Source organism: Myotis lucifugus, unplaced genomic scaffold, assembly GCF_000147115.1.
Source record: "Myotis lucifugus unplaced genomic scaffold, Myoluc2.0 scaffold_598, whole genome shotgun sequence".
Classification (NCBI taxonomy): domain Eukaryota; kingdom Metazoa; phylum Chordata; class Mammalia; order Chiroptera; family Vespertilionidae; genus Myotis; species Myotis lucifugus.
In genome coordinates this window covers 404,831-430,548 of record NW_005871646.1, presented here as the reverse complement: position 1 = coordinate 430,548, position 25,718 = coordinate 404,831, and the positions used below count along the sequence as shown (strand labels likewise).

The 25,718-nt window shown below is 44.1% G+C and overlaps 1 protein-coding gene across 2 annotated transcripts in view; it reads left to right on the top strand.

Annotated features, from left to right (window-relative positions):
- Positions 1–304: 304 nt before the first annotated feature.
- The window catches only part of VPS35L (VPS35 endosomal protein sorting factor like), a 161,077-nt gene continuing 135,663 nt past the window's right edge, over positions 305–25,718 (top strand). For both annotated transcript variants that reach the window (XM_014446990.2, XM_006104719.3), the window contains exons 1-6: positions 305–367; positions 11,548–11,647; positions 18,804–18,968; positions 21,716–21,838; positions 22,914–22,938; positions 25,151–25,227. In XM_014446990.2, the coding sequence (XP_014302476.1) occupies positions 351–367; positions 11,548–11,647; positions 18,804–18,968; positions 21,716–21,838; positions 22,914–22,938; positions 25,151–25,227 (507 nt within the window). In that variant the 5' untranslated portion in view covers positions 305–350. The remainder of the gene's footprint in view (positions 368–11,547; positions 11,648–18,803; positions 18,969–21,715; positions 21,839–22,913; positions 22,939–25,150; positions 25,228–25,718) is intronic.

Here is a 25,718-nt window from a genome sequence, read left to right as displayed (position 1 = left end):
GCGCTTCACAGCTTCACTCTGGGCGCCAGAGATCAGCACCCCGGCGAGCGAGGCGGGAGGCTCTCCCTCCCCAGCGAGACCCAACTCGGGCCCTACTCGTCTGGCGCTCGGAGGTCGCGGCCAGAGAGGCAGAGCGTGGCCAAGTGCGTAATCCCGACGGGGGCGCGACGCTGGGGACAGTGAGTGACGCGAGGGGCGTGACGCGACTGGGGGCGGAGCACAGGGGGTGGGGCGTGGTCTGCACGTATCTTGGCGGGGGCGTGGCGCAGGCGGTGGGTGGGGCGGGGGTGGGGCCTGGCAGGGAGCACAGGGCCTGCCGCCCCGGAAGAGGCGGTCATGTGACTGGGAAGATGGCCGCCTTTCCCTGGTAAGCGCTTTCCCGCCGCTGGGCTGCGGGGTGGGTTGTCGATGGCGGTCCGGGTCCCGCCTCGGTGCGGGTCCCAGCGGGCGCGCTGTGTGCGAGCTGCTCCTCTGTCGGAGCCGCCCACCCGCCCCGGCCGTCGTGACACAGGAGCTCCGTGCAGCCGGGCGGGATGGATCTGGGTTCTCGCCGCGCCAAGTTCCCCGACCCCTGAGAAAACTCAGTTCCCTGCGTCCGCTTTCCAGACGAGTTGGTGTGGGTTTTAGGGGCGCTGGAGGCAAAGAACGACGGACTCAGCTCTGAGGCTGGCCCGCCCGGGAGCCCTGTTTGCTCCCTGAGTTCCTCAGTTCATCTCGCGGAGTCTTGGTTTTCTCATCCGTAAAACGGCGCCGTTCGGCCTACTCTGCGGACCCTGCGCCGGGCACTGGGAGGCAGAGCTCTTAGACTGCTCTGCCCGCAGGGAGCTGACAGCCCCCCGAGAACGATTGCCAGAATAGAAGGATGTCCAAAGAAGGCATTTGGATGCCCCCCGGGGGCTCAGGGAAGGTTCCCGAGAGGCAGAGTCTAAAACTGGGTTTTGCAGCATGTAGAGGAGCTCATTAGTAGGAGGGAGTGGCATCTGCGAAGGCTCCAGGCTTAGCGGGGCTTTCGTGGCTGGAGTGATGGGAGCCACTCAGGCCCCAGTGGGTGCTCTGAGTGCGTGAGAACGCGAGCGAGTTGTGATGGTGATAGTGAAAATGTTTGGGGATTGAGCTCTCCCGAATGTTTCAAAAAGGGCAATCGATACTTTTCTGATTGTTCTTTCCAAATGATGTGAAGTGGTTTTACATTGAGTGAGCAAATGAAAGAATATACACTATACAGCCCTAGACCTTAGAAGTAATCAGGTACAGGCAGACCTAGGAGATTTTGGTGGTTGGGTTCCAGACCACTGTGGTAAGGGGAGTATCTTGCCTTCAGTTTGTAAAAGAGAAAGCACCATCTGTGAAGCGCAGTAACAGGTCTGCCTGTGCAACCTTCTGGTTCCTGCTTGTTTCACGCTGTCTCCCTATTCCTTTCACCAGCTGTGTCTTCCTCCCCAAGCTTGGGCACACTAAATAAAGCAGGATGAGGTGGCTGAGCTTCTTGCCCCGAGTTTTCCTTGACCTGGTCATGCCAAGCAGCTTTATTAAGGGAATTATTAAGGCTTAAGCACAGAAACAGGAGAAACACCTGGCCTCAGTTATCTGGAATGTTGTCATTAGAAAATTTAGGAAGCTGCTGTTTTCATTTCTACCTCTCAGTATGATTTTATCTTTACTCTTTTCATTTTAAAATTACAGAGAGGAGCCATTAGCCTTTTAGCATCTGGGGTCTATCATTGTTTTTGACATACATCAAGCCTTTATTTTGTGCCTGACACTATGCTAAGTGCTGAACTTGCAGCATCTCATTCAACTCTCAGAACATCATCAATTTTCAGATGAGGAAATTAAAGCAGAAGGATGAGGCTGTTCACTTAGTCATAGAGCCTCACTCAGCAGGAGTGCTGAGGTTTTCAGCTCAGAGCCTGGGACCTTACTCATTGTTGAAGTTTCTGGGTTGTGGGCTCCCAAGTCCAGCTGTGTTGTCATGGGTCTCCTAACAATCCCTCTTTTCACAAACTTTTAAAAAACTATGCACATCACATTTCCTGTTTACTCCCTTGTAACAGGACCCTCAAAATCGCCACCCATTGGAATCCGAATTTCTACATCATTTAAAAATTTTACTGGTGGCGAAGGGAGGTTGGGATTGTGGAAGAACAAAACTATGTGGCCAGATTGTCAATAGTTAATTAAAAAGTCACTCAATAATTAAAATAGCTGACAAAAGTATTTAGTGGATTTTGGCATCTTCAGTATAAGGAGATAAACTTGGTAACTGGTAGCGGAATTCTACATATCTTATTCTCAGATGTAAATAATTCAAAAATAGGGAGTTGTCTACCTTTAATGCATATAAGTCACCTGGGGATTTTGTTAAAATGCAGTTCCTGATTCTGTAGGTCTGGAGTAGTTCAGTGCTCCCCAGGTGATGCCCTTCCTAGGGATCTAGGGACCACACTTGGAGTAGCCTTGGGCTAGACCCAGCCAGGAGTGGAGATTGAGATGTTGGCTTTTTTTCTGTGGCAACTGACAAGGAACCAGAGGAGCCTTTTGCATCTCTGAGGCCTGGGATTATGGGTGGGTGTCTGCTGCGCAGCTCTGTTAGCAGGAAAAAGGAAAGGCTTTTTGTGAAAATACCCACTTAGAGGTCGCTGTTCGCCTTAGCAAAGACCCAGGCATTGAAGAAAATGCTGTAATGTCTCAGACTGCAGGAAACACTGAGGAGCAGAAAGTAAATTTGAGGAAATAATGGAAGAAGTGATATAAAAAATAAAAATAAGCAGTTTGACATTAAAAAGGGTAAACGTTTCTTTTTTTTAAGGTTTCCCAGAAGTCGTAATTTATATTCCAAAGACTTCTCTCCCCTCGAACTTAAAATATATATGTATATACATACATTTATATCAAAGCTCAGTCCTTTAAAAGAAAGGTAGACAGTTGCTTAATTTTTCAGGTTCTGAAGACAACTAATAGGTGATCTATCGAATTTTTGAATTTCGAGAGTTGGACTGCCTTGGTTTGCATTTCTCTCTCACTTGCTGCTGTCACCTGACGAGTTACCAACACTGTCAAGTCTCAGCATCTCTGGAAAATGGGCATCATCATAGCACTGTCGACATACGAAACACTCAAACCCGTGGAGAATTTTTATGAGCTTATTTGAACCAACCTTACAACAATTGCTGGGAAGCAAAATCTCAACAGCCTGAGAAAATGCTTCAGAGAATGGCACAGCGTATTTTGCACATTAGAATCAAAGGAGGAGATGTAAGGAGGGTTACATGAAATTCATTGGTGGTAGATTAATGGGGCAGAGGACAGCAGAATAAAACGGAGAGATGCATACTGCTTTTACTTGGTGGGTACAGGATAGTTAATTAACATTTACAGCAAATAGAGATAGTATGCAGGGAACAAGATAACAATGAGGGGTTCTGTGGTCTCTTGCTCTGGTGGGGAGGTTGTGCCCCGAGGGGTCTGGAAAAAACAACAAAGGTCATTATTCTGATATTCCAAAGGCATGTTATTTTAGTTGCAAAAGGACAGGTAAAGATTGACCTTTGTCAGGAAGCTGCAGGCTTAGCATGTGAATACCTGCCATGACTGGCTTTTAGTTAGGATTTTGTTGTTGTTTAGACCATCCTATGCTGTTACTTCTGTTTCTGAGTTTTTAAGGCCACCATGTAGTTTCCCTTGAGCTTGTCAAGTTTAGTATGTGGCCTCTTTTTCTTCCACAGCACCTACCTCCTAGGGTTGATTACATGAGGAAATGGAGGTAAAGAGCTTGGCCTGGTTCCTGATATGCAGTAATCACCTTGTACACGAGAACTATTATTATACTGTTGCATATCAAGTCATAGTGCTTTTGAGGTAGTGCTTTTCTCAGCTGTTGATTGACTTGTTAATTATTATAGGGATGAAAACATTTGCAGCTGAATTTCAGGTCAGATGACATTTCTGCTCATTCTGTTGATAAAGCTCAGGGTGATCTGAAAGGAGAACAAGTGTAATTCATGATGGCTATTATTCCAACTTATTTATTCTTGTTTTTTTTTTAAATTTTTTTATTCAATTTACTTGGGGTGACATTGGTTAATATTATATAGATTTCAAGTGTATAATATATTATCTGTATATTTATCAGCCAAAAGTCAAATCTCTTCTATTGCCATGTATTTGACCCCCTTTACCCTTTACCGCCCCCCAGTAGAGGGGTCTGGTAACATCATACTGTTGTCAGTGTCTGTGAGTTTTTGTTTGTCTTATTTGTGTATTTGTTGTTTTCAATTTTACATCCCACATATGAGAGGTTAACATGGTGGTGCATGAGGGCAAGCTAAACAGCCTTCTCAGATGGTGGGTGAAGAAAAATGGAATTTATTTAAGGAAAGGGGCTGGAGGATGGGATACCCATAGGGAAGGGCTGATTATGGCAGCCCCTAGGAGCTCGAGTTCCATCCTTCCATGCAGTTACTGGCGGGAAGCTCTTGTCTGCAGTGGGTCTGGTGGTGGAGCTGGTGGGCTTCGAATGCAGATGGACTGCAGGTGTGCGGTCCAGTGTCTTTAGGGCAGTTTCCATTCCTTATATGGTCTGACTCCTGGTGTCCAGCAAGTTTTGTGTATTTTTAAAAAATATTTTTATTGATTTCAGAGAGGAAGAGGGAGGGAGAGAGAGATAGAAACATCAATGATGAGAGAGAATTAGTGATCGTCTGCCTCCTGCATGCCCCCTACTGGGGATCAAGCCTGCAACCCAGCCATGTGCCCTTGACTGGAATTGAACCCCAGACACTTCAATCCACAGGCTGATGCTCTATCCACTGAGCCAAACCAGCGAGGGTGCAAGTTTTTTTTCTGGTCTTTGTTCTCCTGTGGCAGGAAGCTTACAAATGGCCGTTAAGGATTATATTGCCCCACCAGAGGCCTGGTGCATGAAATTTGTGCATGGGTAGGGTTCCTAGGCCTGGCTGATGATCGGGACCGATTGGGGCCTTCCAGCTGCTGGCCGGGGCCTCCCTTCCCTGGCTGCCAGCGGGGGACTCCCTTCATTCCATGCTGCCCCCTGGTGCTCAGTGCATGTCATTGTGAGTGATTGAACTCCTGGTCTCCCTGTCAAACTCCCGCGGGGACACTTTGCATATTAGCCTTTTATATAGAGTGATATAGATAGGCCTAACATATATAGAGGGCCTCTTTCTATGTGTTAGTAATTATTCTTATGGGATAGGGGCGAAGCTCTCTATCTTCTGTCAGTCATCCCAAGGAACAAACCCCTGGTGCTGTAGGCAGGGATATGTGAGTAAATAGTTACCCCACATATCAGAAACCAACCAGCTGGCAGCTTAGTATGTCCATTACTACAAGGGAGGGTAAAATTATTAGAATAGTTTATATTGTAGTTGTTAGATACTGATAGACAATAACTAGAACACTGGTAAAAGTGAGACATTCGCCTCAGGGGACTGTTGCACCAACCTTTAGAGAAAACATCCCTGCATCCTTTCCCCAGACAGTGGATCCCAATGCATAAAGGACCCCGTATGTGACTTTCTTCCCAAAATGAATAGAATGAGTATAATTCTGTATATTAGCAACAGGTCTCCCAACTCCTACTAGGCAAGATGGAAAGGTCTGTTCTCCACAGGTTCCTCCTGAAAGGTAAGAGTCAGAGATATTAACATTTTTGCTAAATCTACCCAAATATTTTCATCTCTTCTGGACAGAATTAGTTCTCCTTCAGCCAGACTAGCAGTGGTCCAGAGTACAATGATAGTGAATGCTGCCCTGGAAAGGCGACCTTGAGGTGTTTCTTGGGTTCAGTCACCCATACCTCCCCTTCACTCTGGTGTGATGGACCCAGGGCTTCACCCTGCCAGCTTCAGAGCAGTTGGAGTGCTGAGAAGCACGTTCCAGGGTCCCTCTCATTCATGTTGATCGTTTGGCGATCCAGTTTTCCATCTTTTGAGTAGAACTCTGTCTCCTGCTAAGCAGGGATGTAGCGGAACTGTGACAGAAAAATCCCTAGCACGTGCCAAAGCATTCATTACAGTCAGTGTATATTTTTTAAATGTGACTCAGAGGGACTGGCCAATATATTGTGGTTGGGGTTTTTCCTTAAAAAGCTAGAAAGGAGAGGCTGGTTCATGTTGTTGGAAATGAAATGAGATGGGAGCTCAGTTCTTTTGTGCTGGTTGGGTGTCTGGGTTTATGGGGGCATTAAATAAAGCTGATTGATGATATAGTTAGACTTAGGTGCTTGCATTTCTTACAGATATTAATAAGGTCATGAAACTTACAGATATTAATGGGGTCATGAAGCTGTTATTGGGGCGGGGTGGGGGAGTTTGTATGGGGGGGGGTGAAGTCAAGGGATTTGGAGGCCAAGGAACAAAGTGGCCAGGATCCTGTGCTCTTTAGTTTTTTGTTTTGTTTGTTTGTTTGTTTTTTCCTAAAGGAGGGGTGGTGATGAGTAGGAATTGTCCTGTGTGCCCAGAATAGTTGTTTTTTACATATGGGAAGTGCCTTGTCCTTAGTTGAAGAAAAGATATTATTCGTGAGACCTGGGGTGGCTGAGGATTGAGGTGCGGGAATCCAAGGAGGGGATCCCCCCGATGGGAGGTGGCAGCAGTGTCCTGCAGGCCAGGCACTCTGAGCCTGTGATGGGAGGGCCAGCCTGCACCAGCACGTTTCTTGTTTCTGTCAATACGGAGAGGCTGAGAATTTTCTGAATTTTTAAGTCTGGTTCCCTTTTGGGTAGCCATTCTGTTTTTAAGTCATTTCTCACATTTCACTGTAAGCATTGAAGAGAAGCAAAGCTGCTTCTGTAACACTTTATATATTCAATTTTGTCATAGGTTCTAACTTCCACAAAACACTAGAACATGAATACAGTTCGGCCAAGCTCTTTGCCACTTTATTACAAGGATTGCCTTTCATCCCTTGCTTCTGTCTGAGGCCTGCTAGAAGGACTTTTACCTCCATCTTTCTGCTGGCATTCTGTTCATGACTAGATAGGTTTGCTCTAAGCAGGCTGAGGTTTTCTCTGCATCTCTTTTTCTGAGCCCTCACAATGTCCTTAACAGTGTATTCATGGTAATGGCTTTTCCTAGCATGTTCTTCAAAACTCTCCTAGTCTCTTGTCTGTGATTTAGTTCCAAAGCCACATTTTTTGGTGTTTGTTATGGCAGCAACCCATTCCTGGTACCATTTTTGGGGGGTCTTAGTCTATTCAGACTGCTATAACAAAATACCAAGACTGGGTAACTTATAAACAACAGAAATTTATTTCCCATGGTTCTGGAAGATGGCAGTCCAAGATCATGGCACTAGCAGATTTGGTGTCTGATGAGAGCCCCCTTCCTAGTTCATAGCTGGTGCCTTCTCACTGGGTCAACACAGGGTAGAAGGGACACGGGAGCTCTCTGGGGTTTATTTATGTAAGGGCACTAATCTCATTCATGGGGCTCCTCATGACCTAATCACCTCCCAAAGGCCTCACCTCCTAATGCCTTCACCTTTGGGGCTTAGGATTTCAACCTGTGAATTTGTGGGGCATAACCATTTAGATTATATAGCAGCACTTCTCCTGTCTTTTATGGTTTTACTAGTGGCCCAATGCACGAAATTCGTGCACATTAAAAGGGAATTAATTAGAGGAAATATTTTAATATTGCTATTTGCCCTTTCTCTATAATAGAAGTGTGAGAGATGAAAGGAAGTTAGTAAAATGTATATGAAAATAATTTATAAATTTATTAATAAATAAACAGTAACAAAAGAATATAACAACAACAGAGGCATGATATAAAAACAACAAAAACATGATATGAAAACAACAGAAACATGATATAAAAACAACAGTGATGCAAACAATGACTGATAAAGTGATTAAACTTATTCTAATATCTCCCTGTACACCACATTAAGAGTAAAAACACTTTCAGCATGCTTGACTAATTTCCCTTGTGATGAAGTATTTAGAACAGTGGTTCCCAAACTTATTTGGCCTACCGCCCCCTTTCCAGAAAAAATATTACTCAGCCCCTGGAAATTAATTTTTTTAAAATTTTAATGGCAGTTACTCATCGCCCCCAAATGCACTTATGGCCATCACCGCCCCCCTGGATCGCTGCAGCGCCCACCGGGGGGCGGTAGTGCCCACTTTGGGAATCACTGATTTAGAACTTTAATGTCACATGCTCTTTGAACTCGAGAGAAAGCAACATATAACTGACCATGTGCGAAAACGGGTTCAGGTAGGAATATTCCTACTCTGCCTAGAGCTTGTCCTTGTGATTTATTAATAGTCATCACAAATGCTGGCATCATGGGAAACCGTCGTTGAATCAATTTAAATGGGAGGCCAGTGTCAGATGGGGACAAATTAATTCTTGGAATCAGAATAGCCTCTCCCTCTGCAGATCCTGTTAATACTTCAGCTTTGGTAATGTTAGGTCGTAATCTTTTGATAATAAATCTGGTACCATTACAAAGACCCCATTTACTATTGAGATTTCTCAATAGCATGATGATTGCACCCACTTTCAATTTTAATTTATGACACGGCATTCCCGAAGGAGTAATACTATTAAGAAATTCGATGGGAAAATTTTCCTTTTCAGCATCATTTGTTGAATCAATGGAATCATCACTCAAATATGTGTGAAAATCTCCATCAAGTATATCCAAAATTTCTTCATTTAATTTTTGAACGTGCTCATTTTTTGGGCAAAGAATTGCACATTTAGATACATTTTTAATATTAACTATAGATATAGTATTTCTAAAGGTAGCTTCAATAATAGATCCATTACAAATCATTTCACAGGGGATTTCAATAATATCCATTCCTAAATAAAACTGCTATCAAGTTTGCCATCTCCAAGTTTTACTAACCATTCACTATAAGCAGAATCCTCTGATCTCATATTTGTTGTAAGAGACAACTTTCTGAAACATCCCCAAACATTACAGTACTTTAAACTTGTTTGTACTATGGCCAGTCGCATAGCATGCGGTACGATACTGAGACATTGTCGAAAATTCCCTCCAAGAAGGAGAACTTTCCTACCAAATACAACATTCACATTCATAATTTCTCTTAGTAATCTGCCAATGGCATTTATAGCATGACTGGATGCCTTGGTGCATTCATCAATAATGAGAAGTTGGGCCTTTTTTATAGTTTTAGCAACTTCCCTGTTTATATTGAGTCTAGAAATTGAAGTTTCATTTAATGGAATCGGTAATTTATATTGGGAATGAAAGGTGCTTCCACCAAGAAGTAAATTTGCAGCAATTCCTGTAGACGCTGTGGGTAAAACAGTACCACCACGACCTCTAATATAATGTATTAAAACTTTATAAAGATATGCCTCCACGCTCCGAGGGCCGGTTCCTGCCTCAAGCCTCACCCTCCCAGGAAACAGCTTGGGAGGGCGCAGCTGTTGCTAAGAGGACTCAGGGCTCAGTGTGTTCAGACTCCGAGGGCCGGTTCCTGCCTCAAACCTCGCCCTTACTGGAAACAGTTTGGGGAGAGCGCAGCTGTTGCTAAGAGGACCCAGGACTCAGTGCGTCCACGCTCCGAGGGCGGGTTCCTGCCTGAAACCTCGCACTCACGGGAAACAGCTTGGGGAGGGTGCAGCCGTTTCCAAGATGACTCCTGCAGGACTGACTTCCTTCCGGTTGGCTGAGCTTCGGTCGTGACACGTTACACCCAGGGTTTTTATATAAATAGATTATGTGTTTTCTATATATTTTTAACACTGTAAGTTATTTTTTGTGGTCAGTGTTCATTTAGTGTGTGTATGTATATGTATATGCACACATACATAGAGACAATTAAATATTTTATATTATTTTTATTGTTTTAAAGTGTGATTCTGCTGCTGACACTGTCCTTGGTTTTCCTTTGACTAGAAACTTTTCTTTTGCCCTTATGTTTGAAGGATAGTTTCATTGGGTATTGAATTCTTGGTTGTTAATACTTTAAAGGTATCAGTTTATTTGTTGTCTGGCTCCCATCTATGTGCTGATATAATAATACTAAGGGCTTAGTGCACGAATTTGTGCACCTTGAAAGGAACTGTGGGCCGCACGGCTGTGGAAGGCACAGGGGCGGGTCACGGCCTGGTCCCCTGTCTGTTGGCAGCCCTGCTCCCACCACTGCCACTCTCACACGCTGATGGCGCTGGCCCTGCTCGCACCTGCTGACAGCACAGAGCAATTGGGGCTGGCACCAGCAGCAGGTGCGAGCGAGGCCTGCACCATGAGTGGCAGCTGCTGCCCTGATCGCCCCTCAGGAGCAGGGGGAAGTGGAGAAGCCCTTGGGTGATCAGGGTCAGCAGCTGCCACTTGTACCTGCTGGTGGTGCCGAGTGATTGGGACCAGCGCTGGTCACCGGCAGCGGATGCAAGTGGTGGCTCCGGCGCTGGCTGTGGGTGTGAGCACCGGGCAGAACCGCAGTGCGCGGGAGCAAAGAATTTTCAGTAACCACCAGAGGCTTGCCCTGATGACAGTGACTAGTGCCCTGCCTTGGTCTGGCACCCCCGCTTATCTGCTCCACCATCCGACTGTGGCCAAAGCCCACCATGTTCTGCACACGCCCCCTGGTGGTCAGCGCACATCATAGTGACTGGTTGTTTGGTTCTAGTTGTTCCGCCGTTTGGTCTTTTTGCATATTAGCCTTTTATTATATAGGATAGGATAGGATTGTCCTTCGAAAAGAATGTATTTTTGTTTCTTTTAAGAAATCCTTTCTCTTACTATGAAGACTGTAAGTATGGTTGTTTTTTGTTTTGTTTTTGAGGCTCACTTGTGGACCAAGTGAATCTTGAATCTTGAATCTGTAGTTTAATGTCTTTCTTTAGTTTGAGAAAAATGTCAGCCTCGTCTCTTTTAAAAACTGCTTCTGCCCATTCTTTCTCTTTGGGTTCCAATTGTATTTGTGTTAGACCTTTTCCTCATGTCTCTATGTCTTCTACACTCTTATATGTGCTTCCTGCCTTTGTTCTCTTCCTACTTCAGTGTAGATACTCTCTCCCCTTATATTGTTATCTCAACTTGTTAAGCTCTCCCAAAACTGATGAAAACTCTGTTTTCATCTACTTTCTGCTTGGCTTCTCTTTTTTGCTCTACATAACTTAACTGGCAAATACTTTGTGAGGAAACCAGGATTTCTCTATTCTCTGGACTTCCTTCTTTTCAGAAGCTCTTCCTTCAAGCCCTGGCTCTCTCCATAGCCCCGAATCCTAGATGATCTCTCTGCCTGGTTCCAGCCTCTCATCCATATCAAGAATAAACAAGTGCCCTGCAGAAGCTGGCTTCCCCTCGGTGAACTTCCCTTGGTGTCTGGCCTGGCAAGTCTTATATGCCTTGGTAGCTCCTTTACCTTCAAACTGATTAAAAATTTTTTTCATTTAATTAAAAATTTTTTTCATTTAGCATTTCTGCTTGATCTTCTATAAACTACCTCATCATTGAGAAAGGCTCAACAACAAATTTTTGTAATGTTAGATATTTCCATCACCTAATTGGCTTCTGGGTTTTGCTGTTTACCAGGCACTCCAGGAATAGGAACTATAAGGCTGAATTTGCAACATGCCGGCTAGAGACTGTGCCATTGGAGTTTGGAGACTATCACCCACTGAAACCTATAACTGTAAGTTTTGTCAAATGCCTCCCTAAATGTTATCCCTGTTCCATAAAATTACAGGCAGTATTCCTGGGTCTTTTCTGTCTTCACAGCAGTAGCTTCTTTTGCATGTTTATATCAATCAGTTTGTTCCCTGCCCATTTTTTTTGTGGTGACCTCACCCACCATCATTTTTTTAAAAAATTAAGTCTTTATTGTTGAAATTATTAAATATGTTCCCTTCCCCCTGCCCCCTTCCCCCTTGACTCCTTCTAGCCCGCTCCCACTGCCTTCCCTAGGCCTTCACCACACTATTGTCTGTGTCCATGGGTTATGCATTTATACATACAAGTTCTTTGATCTCATTTCACCTCCACCTTCCCTCTGAGATTCACCAGTCTTTCCATGCTTCTGTGTCTCTGGATCTATTTTGTTCATTAGTTTATTTTGTTCATTAGAGTCCACATATGAGTGAGATCATGTGATACTTGTCTTTCTCTGACTGACTTATTTCTGGAGTCTCTGTTTTGTTACATTATCTATATGCCTATTCTTTTTTTAAAAAAATATTTTATTGATTTTTTACAGAGAGAAAGGGAGAGAGATAGAGAGTTAGAAACATCGATGAGAGAGAAACATCGATCAGCTGCCTCCTGTACATCTCCTACTGGGATGTGCCCGCAACCCAGGTACATGCCCTTGACCAGAATCGAACCTGGGACTTTTCAGTCCGCAGGCCGACGCTCTATCCACTGAGCCAAACCGGTTTCGGCTATATGCCTATTCTTGTGCCAGTAGCAGGTGTTTTGATTATGGTGGCTTTGTAGTATAACTTGATATCTGGTATTGTGATTCCTCCAACTTTCTTCTTCTTTCTCAACATTGTTGATGCTATTCAGGGTCTTTTTTAATTCCATATAAATTTTTGGAGTGTTTGTTTTGTGAAATATGCCATTGGTATTTTAATAGGGATTACATTGAATCTATAGATTGCCTTCGGTAGTATAGACTTTTTAATGACATTGATTCTACCAATCTATGAACATGGTATATTCTTACACTTTTTCATATCTTCCTCTACCTTTTTTTTCAATGTCCTGTAGTTTTCCAAGTGCAAGTCTTTTACCTTCTTGGTTAAGTTTATTCCTAAGTATCTTAATTTTTTGTTGCGATGGTAAATGGGGTTGCCAGAAGGAGAAGAATCGAAGCAAGGAATAGAGAACCTGTTTGGAGAAATAATGGCAGAAAATTTTCCCTAACTTGGCAAAGGAAAAAGTCACTCAAGTCCAGGAAACACAGAGAGTCTCAGCCAAGATGAACCCAAAAGACCCACAACTAGGCACACATTAATTAAAATGGCAAACATTAAAGACAAAGAAAGAATCTTAAGGGCTGCAAGAGAGAGACAGAAAGTTACCTACAAGGGAGCTCCCATTAGCCTGTCAGTTGAATTCTCAATAGGAACACTTCAGGCCTGAAGGGAATGTAATGAAGTATATAACAAAATGAAAACCAAGGGACTGACCCCAAGACAACTCCATTCAGCAAGGCTGTCATTCAAAATCAAAGGTGATACCTAGCCAGTTTGGCTCAGTGGCAAGAGTGTCAGCCTGCGGATTCAAGGGTTCCGGTTCGATTCCAGTCAAGGGTACATGCCTCAATTGTGGGCTCAATCCCTAGTGGGGGGAGGGGTGCAGGAGGCAGCCAGTCAATGATTATTCCTTATTGATGTTTCTATCTCTCTCCCCTTTTCCCTTCCTCTCTGAAATCAATAAAAATATATTTAAAAAAATCAAGGTGAAATAAAGAGTGTCACACAAAAAAAGAGGAGGCTAAAAGAGTATTTAGTACTACCAAGCTAGCAATGCAAGAAATGCTAAAGGGACTGCTGTAAAAAGAAGAGATAGAAAGGGAAGAACATAGGCATAAAGAATAAGAATGGCAGCCCTAGTTGGTTTGGTTCAGTGGAAAGAGCATCAGCCTGCAGACTGTAGGGTCCCGGGTTCAAGTCTGCTCAAGGGCACATGCCCGGGTTTTGGGCTCCATTCCCAGTTGTGGGCATGCAGGAGGTTGCTGATCATGATTCTCTCTCATCATTGATGTTTCTATCTTTCTCTCCCTCTCTGAAATCAATAAAAATATATTTAAAATAAAGAATAAAAATGGCAGTAAATAAGTACCTATCAATAATAACCTTAAATGTAAATGGCTTAAGTTCTCCTATCAAAAGATATAGGGTAGCTGAATGGATAAGAAAACATGACCCATATATATCCTGTCTACAAGAGACCCACCTTAGAAAAAAGGACTCACACAGACTGAAAGTGAAGGGATGGAGAAAAATTTTCCAGGCAAATGGAAATGAAAAAAAAAAGCTGGGGTAGTAGCAATACTCATATCTGACAAAATAGACTTCAAAGTGAAGGCCATAACAAGAGATAAGGAGTGCCACTTCATAATACTAAATGGATTGATACAACAAGAGGTTATAACTCTGGTAAAGATATATGTACCAATACAGGGGTATCCAAATATATACAAAAACTTCTGGAGGATATCAAGGGAGAGATTGACAGTGATACAATTATAGTAGGGGACTTTAACACCTCACTGACATCAGTGGAAAGACAAAAAAATCAACAAGGAAACAGTGATCCTAAACAACACACTAGATCAGTTGGAATTGACATTTTCAGAACATCTCACCCCAAAGATACAGAATATACATTCTTCTCAAGTGCACATGGGACATTTTCAAAGACAGACCACATGTTAGGACTCAAGCTAAGTTTCTACAAGTTCAAGAAGATTGAAATCCTATCAAGCATCTATCATCGATAAAGGCATAAAACTAGAAATCAACTACAATAAAACCAAACATATGGAAGTTAAATAGCATGTTATTAAACAATGAATGGGTTACCAAAGTTATCAAAGAAGAAATAAAAACATCCTGAAAACAAATGAAAATGAACACACAACAATCCAAAATCTATGGGACACAATAAAAACAGTCCTCAAAAGGGAACTTCATAGCACTACAGACGTACCTAAAAGAAAAAACAAAAACAAAAACTTGTAGTAAGTTGTCTATCACTAAAACTTAAAGAATTAGAAAGAGAACAATAATAAAAACCAAGAGTAAGTAGAAGGAAAGAATAAAGATCAGAGTGGAAATAAATGACATAGAGACCAAAGAAACAATACAAAAGATCAATAAAACCAAGAACTGGTTCTTTGAAAAGATAAACAAGATTGATAAACCTTTAGCCAGACTGATCAAAAAACAAAGAGAGGACCAAAATAAAATCAGAAATGAAAGAGGAAAAGTAACAACTGACAACACAGAAATACATAGGATTGTAAGAAAATACTATGAATGACTATATTCCAACAAACTGGATAATCTGGATGAAATGGATGTCCGGAAAAATATAATCTTCCCAAACTCAGGAAGAATCAGAAAACCTGAATAGGATGATAACTACTGATGAAATTGAAGCAGTAATGAAAAAACTTCCAGGAAACAAGAGCCCTGGTCCAGTTGGTTAGTTAGAAGAACTAACACTGATCCTCCTCAAACTATTAAAAAAATTAAGAGAGACACTTCCAAGCTCTTTCTGTGAGGCCAGCATTACCATAATTCAAAAACCAGATAAAGACACTATAAAGAAAGAATTACAGGCCAATATCCCTGATGAACATAGATGCTAAAATCCTCAACAAAATATCAAATCAGATCCCGCAATACATTAAAAGATCATACACCATGACCAAGTGGGATTTATTCCACTTGGGGATGTAAGGCTGGTACAATATTCTCAAATCAATAAATGTACATCACATAAAGAGATTGCAATACAAAAATCACATGATCATATTGATGGATGCAGAAAATGCATTCGACAAAATTCGACACCCTTTTAAAAAATATATTTATTGATTGATTTCAGAGAGGAAGGGAGAAGAGAGATAAAAACATCAATGATGAGAGGAAATCATTGATTGGCTGCCTCCTGCACGCCCCCTACTGGGGATCAAGCCCGCAACCCAGGCATGTGCCCTTGGCCAGAATCAAACGTGGGACCCTCCAGTCCGCAGGTTGATGCTCTATCCACAGCCAAGCTGGTTAGGGCTCAACACCCTTTCTTGATAAAAACTCTCAGCAAAGTGGGCGTAGAGGGATCATACCTCAACATAATAAAAGCCATATGTGACAAACTACAGCCTACATCAGTGATGGTGAACCTATGACACGCGTGTCAGAGGTGACATGTGAACTCATTTTTTTGGTTGATTTTCCTTTGTTAAATGGCATTTAAATATATAAAATAAATATCAAAAACATAAATCTTGGTTTTACTATGGTTGTAAATATCAAAAAATTTCTATATCTGACACGGCACCAGAGTTAAGTTAGGGTTTTTCAAAATGCTGACACGCCGAGCTCAAAAGGTTCGCCATCACTGGCCTACATCATACTCAGTGGGCAACAACTAAAAGCATTTCCCCTGAGAACAGGAACAAGACATGGATGCTCACTTTCACCACTCTTATTCAGCATAGTACTAGAAGTCCTAGCTATAGTGATCAGACAAGAAGAAAAAGTAAAAGCCATCCAATTGGAAAAGAGGAAGTAAAACTCTCATTATTAGCAGATGACATGGTATTGTACATAGAACGCCCTAAAGACTCCACCATAAAAACTGTAGATTTAATAAATGAATTTGGCAATGTAGCAGTATAGAACATTAACACCCAGAAATCTATGGCATTTTTATACACCAATAATGAACTCACAGAAAGAGAAACTTAAAAAAACAATCCCATTTACCATTGCAACAAAAAAATTAAGATGCTTAGGAATAAACTTAACTAAGGAGGTAAAAAATTTGTACTTGGAAAACTATAAGACATTGAAAAAAGAGAGAGGGAGATATAAACAAGTGGAAGAATATACTGTGTTTACGGATTGACGGGGGCGGGGCCACAACCTCCCTATCCGCCCTGCTCTGTTCGTGACAGGGGAAGGCGCCCCAATCCCCTGATTGCCCCTGCTCTGTGCCTGATAGGGGGGAGCTCCCCAAACCCCTGATCAGCCCTGCTCTGTGTGTGACAGGGTGTGATGCCCCAACTGCCCCATGGGCCCTGCTCTGTGTGTGACGGGGTGGAGCCACAACCTCCCCATCGGCCCTGCCCTGAGTGTGACAGGGGGGAGTGCCCCAACCCCCTGATCGGCCGTGCTCTGTGGGTGACAGGGGGCGGCGCCCCAGAACCCTGATGGGCCCTGCTCTGTGTGTGACGGGGCGGTGCCCCAACTCCCCTATCGGCCCTACTCTATGCGTGACGGGGGGGAGCTCCCCAACCCCCTGATCAGCCCTGCTCTGTGTGTGACAGGGTACGGAGCCCCAACCCCCCTGATGGGCCCTGCTCTGTGCATGATGGGGCAATGCCCCAACCCCCTGATCGGCCCATGCTCTGTGTGTGACAGGGGGTGGCGTGGCAACCTCCCCATCGACCCTGCCTTGAGTGTGACAGCGGGCGGCGCCCCAACCCCCCAATCGGCCCTGCTCAGAGCCTGACCAGGGGCTGCACCTAGGGATTGGGCCTGCCCTCTGCCACCTTGGTGCGGGCCTAAGCCAGCACGTCGTTATCTCCCGAGGGGTCCCAGACTGTGAGCGGGCACAAGTGGGGCAGAGGGACACCCCCCCACCCCCAGCCAGTGCACAAATTTTTGTGCACCAGGCCTCTAGTCTGAGATATGCAAATCAAAATGACACTGAGGTATCACACCAGTCAGAATGACTGTCATTAACAAATAAACAACTGTTGGTGACGATGTGGAGAAAAGGGACCCTAGTACTAGTACACTGCTGGTAGGAATGCTGTCTGGTACAGCCAGTGTTGAAACCAGTATGGAGTTTCCTCAAGAAATTAAAAATGAAACTGCCATTTGACCCAGTGATCCCACTTCTGGGAATATATCTCAAGAAACCAGAAACTCCATTCAGAAAGAATGTATGCACCCCTGTGTTTATAGTGGCACAATTTACAATAGCTAAGATATGGAAATAGCCCAAATGCCCATCACTAGATGAGTGGATAAAAAGCTGTGCACATTTACACCATTTACACTATGCAGCAGTAAAAAGGAGGGATCTCTTACCCTTTGAGACAGCATGGAGGGACCTGGAGAGTATTATGCTAAGTTAAATCTGTCAGCCAGAGAAAGACAAGTATCACATGATCTCACTCATATGGAATCTAATGAACAAAATAGATCCAGAGACATAGCAGCATTGAATAGATTGGGGAACCTCAGAGGGCAGGTGGGGGAGGGTGGATTGGTGGGAAGAGGTCAACCAAAGAACTTGTATGCATCTATGTGTAACCCATGGATACAGACAGTAGGGTAGTGAAGGGCTAGGGCAGGGACCGGGGTGGGTAGAAGAGGTCAATGGGGGAAAAAACAGGACATACATAATACTTTCAGTAAAGATTTAAAAAATAAAATGGAGTGTAGCCTAACTAGCCCTCCTGGATGTTGCTCTCTCTTTTTAGCAGAGTCTCTAATTGGATCCTTTTGGCTCAGAGGTTTCCCTGGGCCAATCATCTGCAGCTGGGGAGGGACGGGGGCCTGTGGAACACAAACATGGCTCTGTATTGAAAACCAGGCCTGGCATTGGGAGAAGTTCTCCAGAAAGGAAGGCGTTGGCAGTCACTACTTTGCAATGATGGGATAGCGGTCCTGAGCCATGGACAATGTCCCCAGAGTGCGATGACTCTGGGAGCTTGCATGCCCTGGTCATCATCCTGCCTCGACCTTTGCTGTAACATGCAAATTTTCATGCAGTAGGTTTAGACGGGCTTGAGATCCTGCCTCTTCTATAAGCTTCCAGGTGATGTGGCTGTTGCTTGTTCAAGGACTGCACTCTGACTTGAAGGCCCTACAAGAATGTTACATCACCACCTTCTAACCACAAGGGTCCTGCCTCTTCCTTCCTGACCTTGAGGTCCCCCTTTCCTTCCGTGACTGGGATTCTGAATCATTTCAATGAATCACAAAATAAGAGATCCTGAGGCAAAGAAATTGTCAACTGTGGGAAGGAGGGAAATCCCTTTCAAGTGTTTCAGGGGAAGAGTTGGAGGAGATTCCATCTCACCACCATGATTGTTCCCACAGGTCACAGAGTCCAAGACTAAGAAGGTGAGCCGGAAGGGAAGCACCTCTTCCACGTCCTCATCCTCCAGCTCCGTGGTGGACCCGCTAAGCAGTGTGCTGGATGGAACCGATCCCCTCTCTGTATTTGCAGCCAATGCTGACCCTGCGGCCACGGCAGCTGTCAAGGTACCATATCCTGCTGGCGGTTGTCTTTCTGGTGGTTGGGCCTGTGAGTACAGGGATGAGGTTTTCATGGTTTTCTTTTTAAACTGCATGGGTGCTTTCTGGTTGTAACAATTCACAGAATTCAGATATGCACAGAGTACAGCTTGTATAGCAGGTGGCCCTGATAGTGAGAAGCTGGCGCAGATCCTGAAGATTTTCTTTTCTTTTTTAAAGAATTTTAAAATGCTTTCTTCATTTTCATTTTACTCTTTTTATAATCCTTTTTGGAAAATTTATCCTTGTGTAATTATGTAGTTAATTCAATTAGTTTTTCATATAAAAAGTCAAACACTACAAATGAAATCCTGTTAACCAATTCCCCTCATTCTGTTCATCTCCTCGGAGGTCATCAGTGTTATCTGTGTAAGGTATATTCTCCTGTAACTTCCTTTGTAGTTTCATAGATATTTATGACAGTAATGTCTGAGCATTTACATACATCATACTTATATATAAACTAGTGGCCTGGTGCAAGAAATTCATGCACATTAAAAGGGAATTAATTAGAGAAAATATTTTAATATTGCTATTTGTCCTTTCTTTATAATAGAAGTTTCAGAGATGAAAGAAAATTAGTAAAATGTATATGAAAATTTTTCTCCTGTCAGAGTCTGGGGTGCACCGTGGGATCCAGAGTCAAGTCCCTGCCCACCCGCGTGCGGCTGGCCCCACCCCCATTGGGGAAGAACCGGACCTGGCTGGCCCTACCCCCGTCAAGCCCCATCGGGTGGGGAGCATAGCCTCAAGTCCCCTGGCCTGGGGTGGGGGCATGGCCTGAGGTCCCCCGTCAAGCCCCGCCGGGCGGAGGGCGCAGCCTGAGGTCCCCCGCCCAGGCCCGGCGCCACACAGCCTCAGGTCCCTGCTGATCACTTGTTATGGCTCGTTATGGGAACCTCTGCTGTGGGCGCAACCATTTGTGTTACGGGAACCCTGCCTCCGCTGTGGGCACAGCCATCTTGTGATGGCATGACAGAATGAGGGTCAATTTGCATATTGCCACTTTATTATATAGGATAGCAATAATAACAGTATCACCTTCCTATATGGCAGGCCTTTCTAAGTGCATTCTAAGTTTAGTTCTCATATCACCTCAAGAGGGAGGTCTTATAATTCCTACTTACAGAGGCCCACAGAGGAATAGAGATTCTACGTCACATCTGAGCTGGAATTCCAACTGGCCAGTCTGATTGCAGAGTCCACACTCTTAGCCTTCATTCTATGCTGGCATTCATACATTTATTTACTTTTTTTAAAACGTAGTTTGTACTACATTTATACATTATTTTTAACTTGACATGATGTCTTGGAGAACTTTCTATGTTAGTACATCTAGAACATCCTTCCTATTTTGAATGGTTATATTATATTCTAAAGAATGGGTATAACACAGTTTATTTCTTCATTCCCCCTCTGACATACACAGACGGTTTCTGGTGTTTACTGGTACAGATGGTGGTGCCTTGGTCCTTGAACATGTATACGCTTTGTGCCTACATGCAGGAATGCAGGGGTTGTGCAGGATAGCTTCCTAGAAGTTCATTACTGACTTAGGCAATGTGTAGTTATGGTTTGATGGCTATTGCCAAATTGTTCCCCAGAAGGGCTTCACCAGTGTGTACTCCTACCAGCAGTATTTCAGAGTGTCTGTCTCTTTGTACCCTTGCCAACCTGAATATTAGTCATGTTAACTCTTTGCCATTCTGATAGTTGAAAAATTATCTTGTTCAGTTTGCCTTTTCTTGATTCTTTTATTTTTTGGTAATCCTCACCTGAGGATATGTTTTCCATTACTTTTCAGAGACAATGCAAGGGAGGGTGGGAGGAAGAGGGAGAGAGAGAGGAAAAAAAAAGAGAGACAAACATCCACCAGTTGCCTCCCGCACAAGCCATGCCCAAGCCCTGACCAGGTCAAGGACTGGAATGGAACCAAAGACTCTGGTGCTTAGGCCAAAGCTCTAACCACTGAGCACTCCTGCCAAGGCCTTTTTTTGATTTTTAATGAGTTTTAGCATCTTTTGATATGTTTATTGGTCATTTTTGGTGAATTGCCCTAAATTTTTTTTTTCTTTTTTATCATAGCAAAGCTTTTGGTATTTTATTTTACAGTGAGGTACTGGCTGCCTTTTAAATTTTTTTCCATTGATGTTTAGAGAGAGTGGAGGGGGGGGGGAGAAAGAGAGAGAGAGAGAGAGAGAGAGAGAGAGAGAGGGAGAGGAACATCCATGAGAGAGGGACACATTGAGAGAGAGAGAGAGAGAGAGAGAGAGAGAGAGAGAGAAACATCCATGAGAGAGGGACACATTGATTGGTGGCCTTCTGCACATGCCCTGACTGGGGCTAGGGATTGAACCTGCCACTCAGGTATATGCCCTTGCCTTCGGTGCATGGGCTGACATTCTAACCACTGAGCTCCACTGAACTCCTTCTTATACTTTTTAAAAAACAATAAGGTATAATTGACAAAATTATAAGTTATTGAAAGTATACCATGTGATGACTGATATGCATATACACTGTGAAAGGATCCCCCATCAGGTTATTTAACACATCCAGCACCTCACTATTTACCCTTTTTTGTGACAATATTTAAGTTCTCTTAACAAATTTCAGTTATACAACACCATGCTTAGTCAGTGTGTTTGCTTATACTTTTTAATTTTTAGAATAAAATTATGTTGGCATTGAAGAGGCTGTCTTGTCTTTCTTAGGACAGCTCCAGGAAGAAAGGTGATAGAGACCGGAACTCCGTTGTAGGATTGGATTTTGAGCCTTGGACCAGCAAGCGAGGAGAAATCCTTGCCCGGTATACGACCACGGAGAAGCTCTCCATCGTGAGTGCTGTGACTGGCCCCAGGGTCTCCCTCAGATGGAGTAGTCATTTCTTTTTGTTGTGGGTCTCTACCCAACTTCAGTGTGTGGGTTTCTCCCCCCACCAAGCAATTCTACGCCACCAGCTGGGGATCCTATAGTTCTTCTCAATCTGACACCATCTACCCAGACATGGATCTGATTCCACAGGTTATGGGCTCAGTGTCACCTCTTGTTCAAGTTGTAAGAAGGAGGAAAGGGGAAAGTAGGATGTACCCTCTCACATTTAGAGACTTCCCAGAGTCCCTCTCAACACATCCAGTTAATTTGTCTGGAAGGTAGCCACAGGCTGTGTGCAGATACAAGGGAAGCTGGGAAATGTGACATTGTGCCCACCAAAACTCCAGCTGTGAGCAGGAAGGAAAGCGAGACCTTGGTAGGCAACTAGGATGGCGCTGTCCTCTTCCTTCTCTGACACAGCACGTGTTCTTGTTGAGCAGAATGGCAGGGAGAACTGTTGGACTGTTAAATTTTTTTTTAATTTTCTATGTGCATTCATTTAACTTAGAGCATTGATTCATGTTTGGGAGGAATATTAACCCCCTGGGGACATGCTGCATTGTCTGGAGACTTTGTTGTCAAAACTGTGAGGGTGCAACTGGCATCGAGTAGGTGGAGACCAGGGGTGCTGCTGAACATCCCACAGTGCACGGGGCGCCCACAACAAAATTTTTCAGCCCCTGATGTCATCAATGCCGAGGTTGTAGACCCTGATGTCAAGTAGGCTAAGTGCTGTCACGTGACTCCAATGCCCTCAAAATTTTGCTATTTGTTCCTCACTTCGAGAGAGAGACCTGAATTGAATAGAAATGACAATCGCCAGTAGTTTTTATTTAGGTATATTTTCATTCTCTTAGTAATTATTTCTAATTTTCATTTGAACAAATAAATGGATTTGTTGGAAAATGATGGGTCTATTGTCTTAGTGTTACTTGAGTACTAATTTAAGTAGCTTACAGGTGTGGTTTTTTTGGTCATACAACCCAGTACGATTTAAAAATTATTAACAATTTTTTTTTTTTTTTTTTGCCTCTGCAGAATCTGTTTATGGGCTCTGAAAAAGGTGAGTTTTTGTTGTTATTATTCTGATGGGAATTCTCTCATTAACTTGAATATAATTTCACAAAAGAAAAAAAAAGTTTGTTATCCAATTCAACCGAAGCTATTATTTCCTAGATTACACATAGACTTAGTAGAATTGAAATACATATTTAGATGATGAATGGAAGAAAAGAACAAAGAGTTACATGGAGTAAGACATGGGCCCACTGCTTGCTTTCAGGGTTACAGAGCAGTAGTCTCTCCCGTGTAAAATGCAGAGTCTCTGGTTAGGGGAGCCTGCACTCAGACACACTGGCCACTGGTCCCTGACACAGCACGTCTCAGTTTCCTTTGCTGAGACATGTGGTCGGAAGCTCCAGCCCAGGCTTCTCAAACCAGCTGTGCAGCAGGGTCATCCGAGGCTTCATACAACACAGACCGCTGGCCCCACTGTGCTGTTGACCTAATCCTGAGGAACGGGTCCAGGATTTCTTTTTTGTAGCTCCCGGCGATTCTGAAGCGATTGACAGATGGTGTTCCTCTGGGTTGTGGGTGCTCTTGGCCTTGTGTTACATGTAAATTGCCAGTGTGGCAGCTGCAGCTCTCCCCCATTCTCTGCAGGTTGAGACAGCACATTGGGAATCAGGATAGTAAAACACCTTTGCTATCGACATAACTTTGACCCCAAACCATAAAGAAGTAAATCATAGCATTGCATATCCAACAATTTGGAAAAACAAAAAAGATTGCTGATATCTCCTGTGGTGAGAATGTGAGCCACAGGGACTCTGACGTTATCCACTGTGTAAAGTACTTTTGTATTACCTATTAAAATGGGAGGCGGGCCAACTCCTTGACCCAGAATTTCTAGAATGTACCCTATATCAGAAATCAGAGCACGTCTTGCAGGCCAAATCTGGCCCAGTGTTTGGTTTTGTAAATGAAGTTTTATGGAAACACAGCTATGCCAATTGGTTTACAGATTGTGACTGCTTTTATGTTATAATGGCAGAGTTGAGTAGTGTACAGAGACTGTACAACTCACAAAACCTAAAATTGTATGTCTGGCTCTTCACAGAGCGCTTTTCTAACTCTGCCCACATCTGCATTTTTGAAGTGTGGTCCTCGGACCACAGGTGACTGGGAGCCCATCAGAAATGCAGTCGTAGCCCTGCCAGATCTCCTGGAAATAGAATCTGAATGCTAACCCATCCTGAGTGATTCCTGCCTGGAGGAAATGCATGCACACATGAACAGGAGACAGCACAGCAATAGTCCTGGCAGCATAGTTCAGAGTGGCCCCTACAGGAAACAAGCACCATGGACAGTAGAGTAGGGAAAATTGTGTTGTCCTCACAGAGTGGAGCAGTGAAAAGGAGTGAACTCAGTGGTGGTTACAAATGTTTAATAATATCTATTAAAATGTACATGTGTGCACAGTTCTTTATAAAGTATATTTCAGAATGAAGGAAATAGTAGAAAAGGGTTTAAAAAAAAGCAAATTATTTAGAAACTTCTGACTTTAGTAGTTGTTAGTAATGAACTAATAGTACTATGCTCTCAGTGATCCAGACAAATCAGAGCGAGCACCAGAGCTCAGAAGCCAGTGCCTCAGAAGAATAACTCTAGCTCCTGAAGGGAGTCTGGTAGCAGAAGCAAAGGGCCCTCGATCTAGAACAGATGCCCCGTGAGAATGAGAAAGGCTCTGAAATAGGAGGCGCTGGAGAGCAATAGCCAGCTGGACAGGCCGCTGAGCCCCGCAGCTGGCCCGTGGCCTGAAGTCTTTCCTTAATCTGTCCACCTGTTCCTGCCGATGGAAAGGACTTCACTGACTGATGATGGACGGAGGCACAACTCGTCCTGTTTTCTCAAGAGTGCTTTGGAGCCCCAGCATTTCCATTTCCTGGCAGATAGTGAGGTGGTTGTTTAGTTAGTGTAAGGGCACAAGAGTCCACATGAGTGAAGCCTGAGAGGCCTTGTTCTTGGAGAACAGTTCATTGGTGGATGTTGGGCATCTTTATCTGGACCGCCTTTCTTTAGGAATAAGTGATGGAACATAGTAGGTCCTTTTTGATGCTGGTCCTCCACTCCCAGGGGTAGTTTTTAGGCAGAAATGTTTCTGATGGACCGTGATTAGGGAAGAATTTTGCCACTGAAGTGTAAAGTCAAAGATGCCTCCGGTGGGGGTGTTGGTGACAGGAAATCCCCCATGTGACAGAGTCCATGTCATTTAGGCAGAGCCGGGCCTGCTGCGTTCGCAGTGTCGGAGAAGGTTCGGACCAGGCTGGAAGAGCTGGATGACTTTGAGGAGGTGAGCAGGTCATTGCTGAGTACAGGGCCATGTGGTCTTCTCTTTCTTCTGCCCAGGGAGCTCTCTCTGGTGGTTGCTCTGATTAATTCTCGAGCTGTGCATTGTGCCTCCTCCTCAGGCACCACTGATCCGGGAAAGAGGCCCAGGAGCTGCTCAGGCTCAGGCTGGCCTTCTAAATCGTCTGTTCTCACTGCGATGCCTGAGCAAGCCCAGGTCGTCTAGAACAGGTCTCACTGTGCACCCACGGAGCCATCTCTGAGAAAATGCAGGACCAAGGTCCTGCCTTGCTGTGGAGAACTGCGTGGCCCTCTGCCGGGCTTGCATGTGCTCAGAAAACATGACTCACCCAGTGCATTGCCAGATACCATCTCCCGGTGCTGCCATCGCAACAGAGAGCTTCCAGCCAAGCTGAATAGAGGGTCTCTTTTTACTGCATCAGCACAAATGGGACACATGCCTCTCTGCTCACAGCCCATTGGCCCAAACTAGTC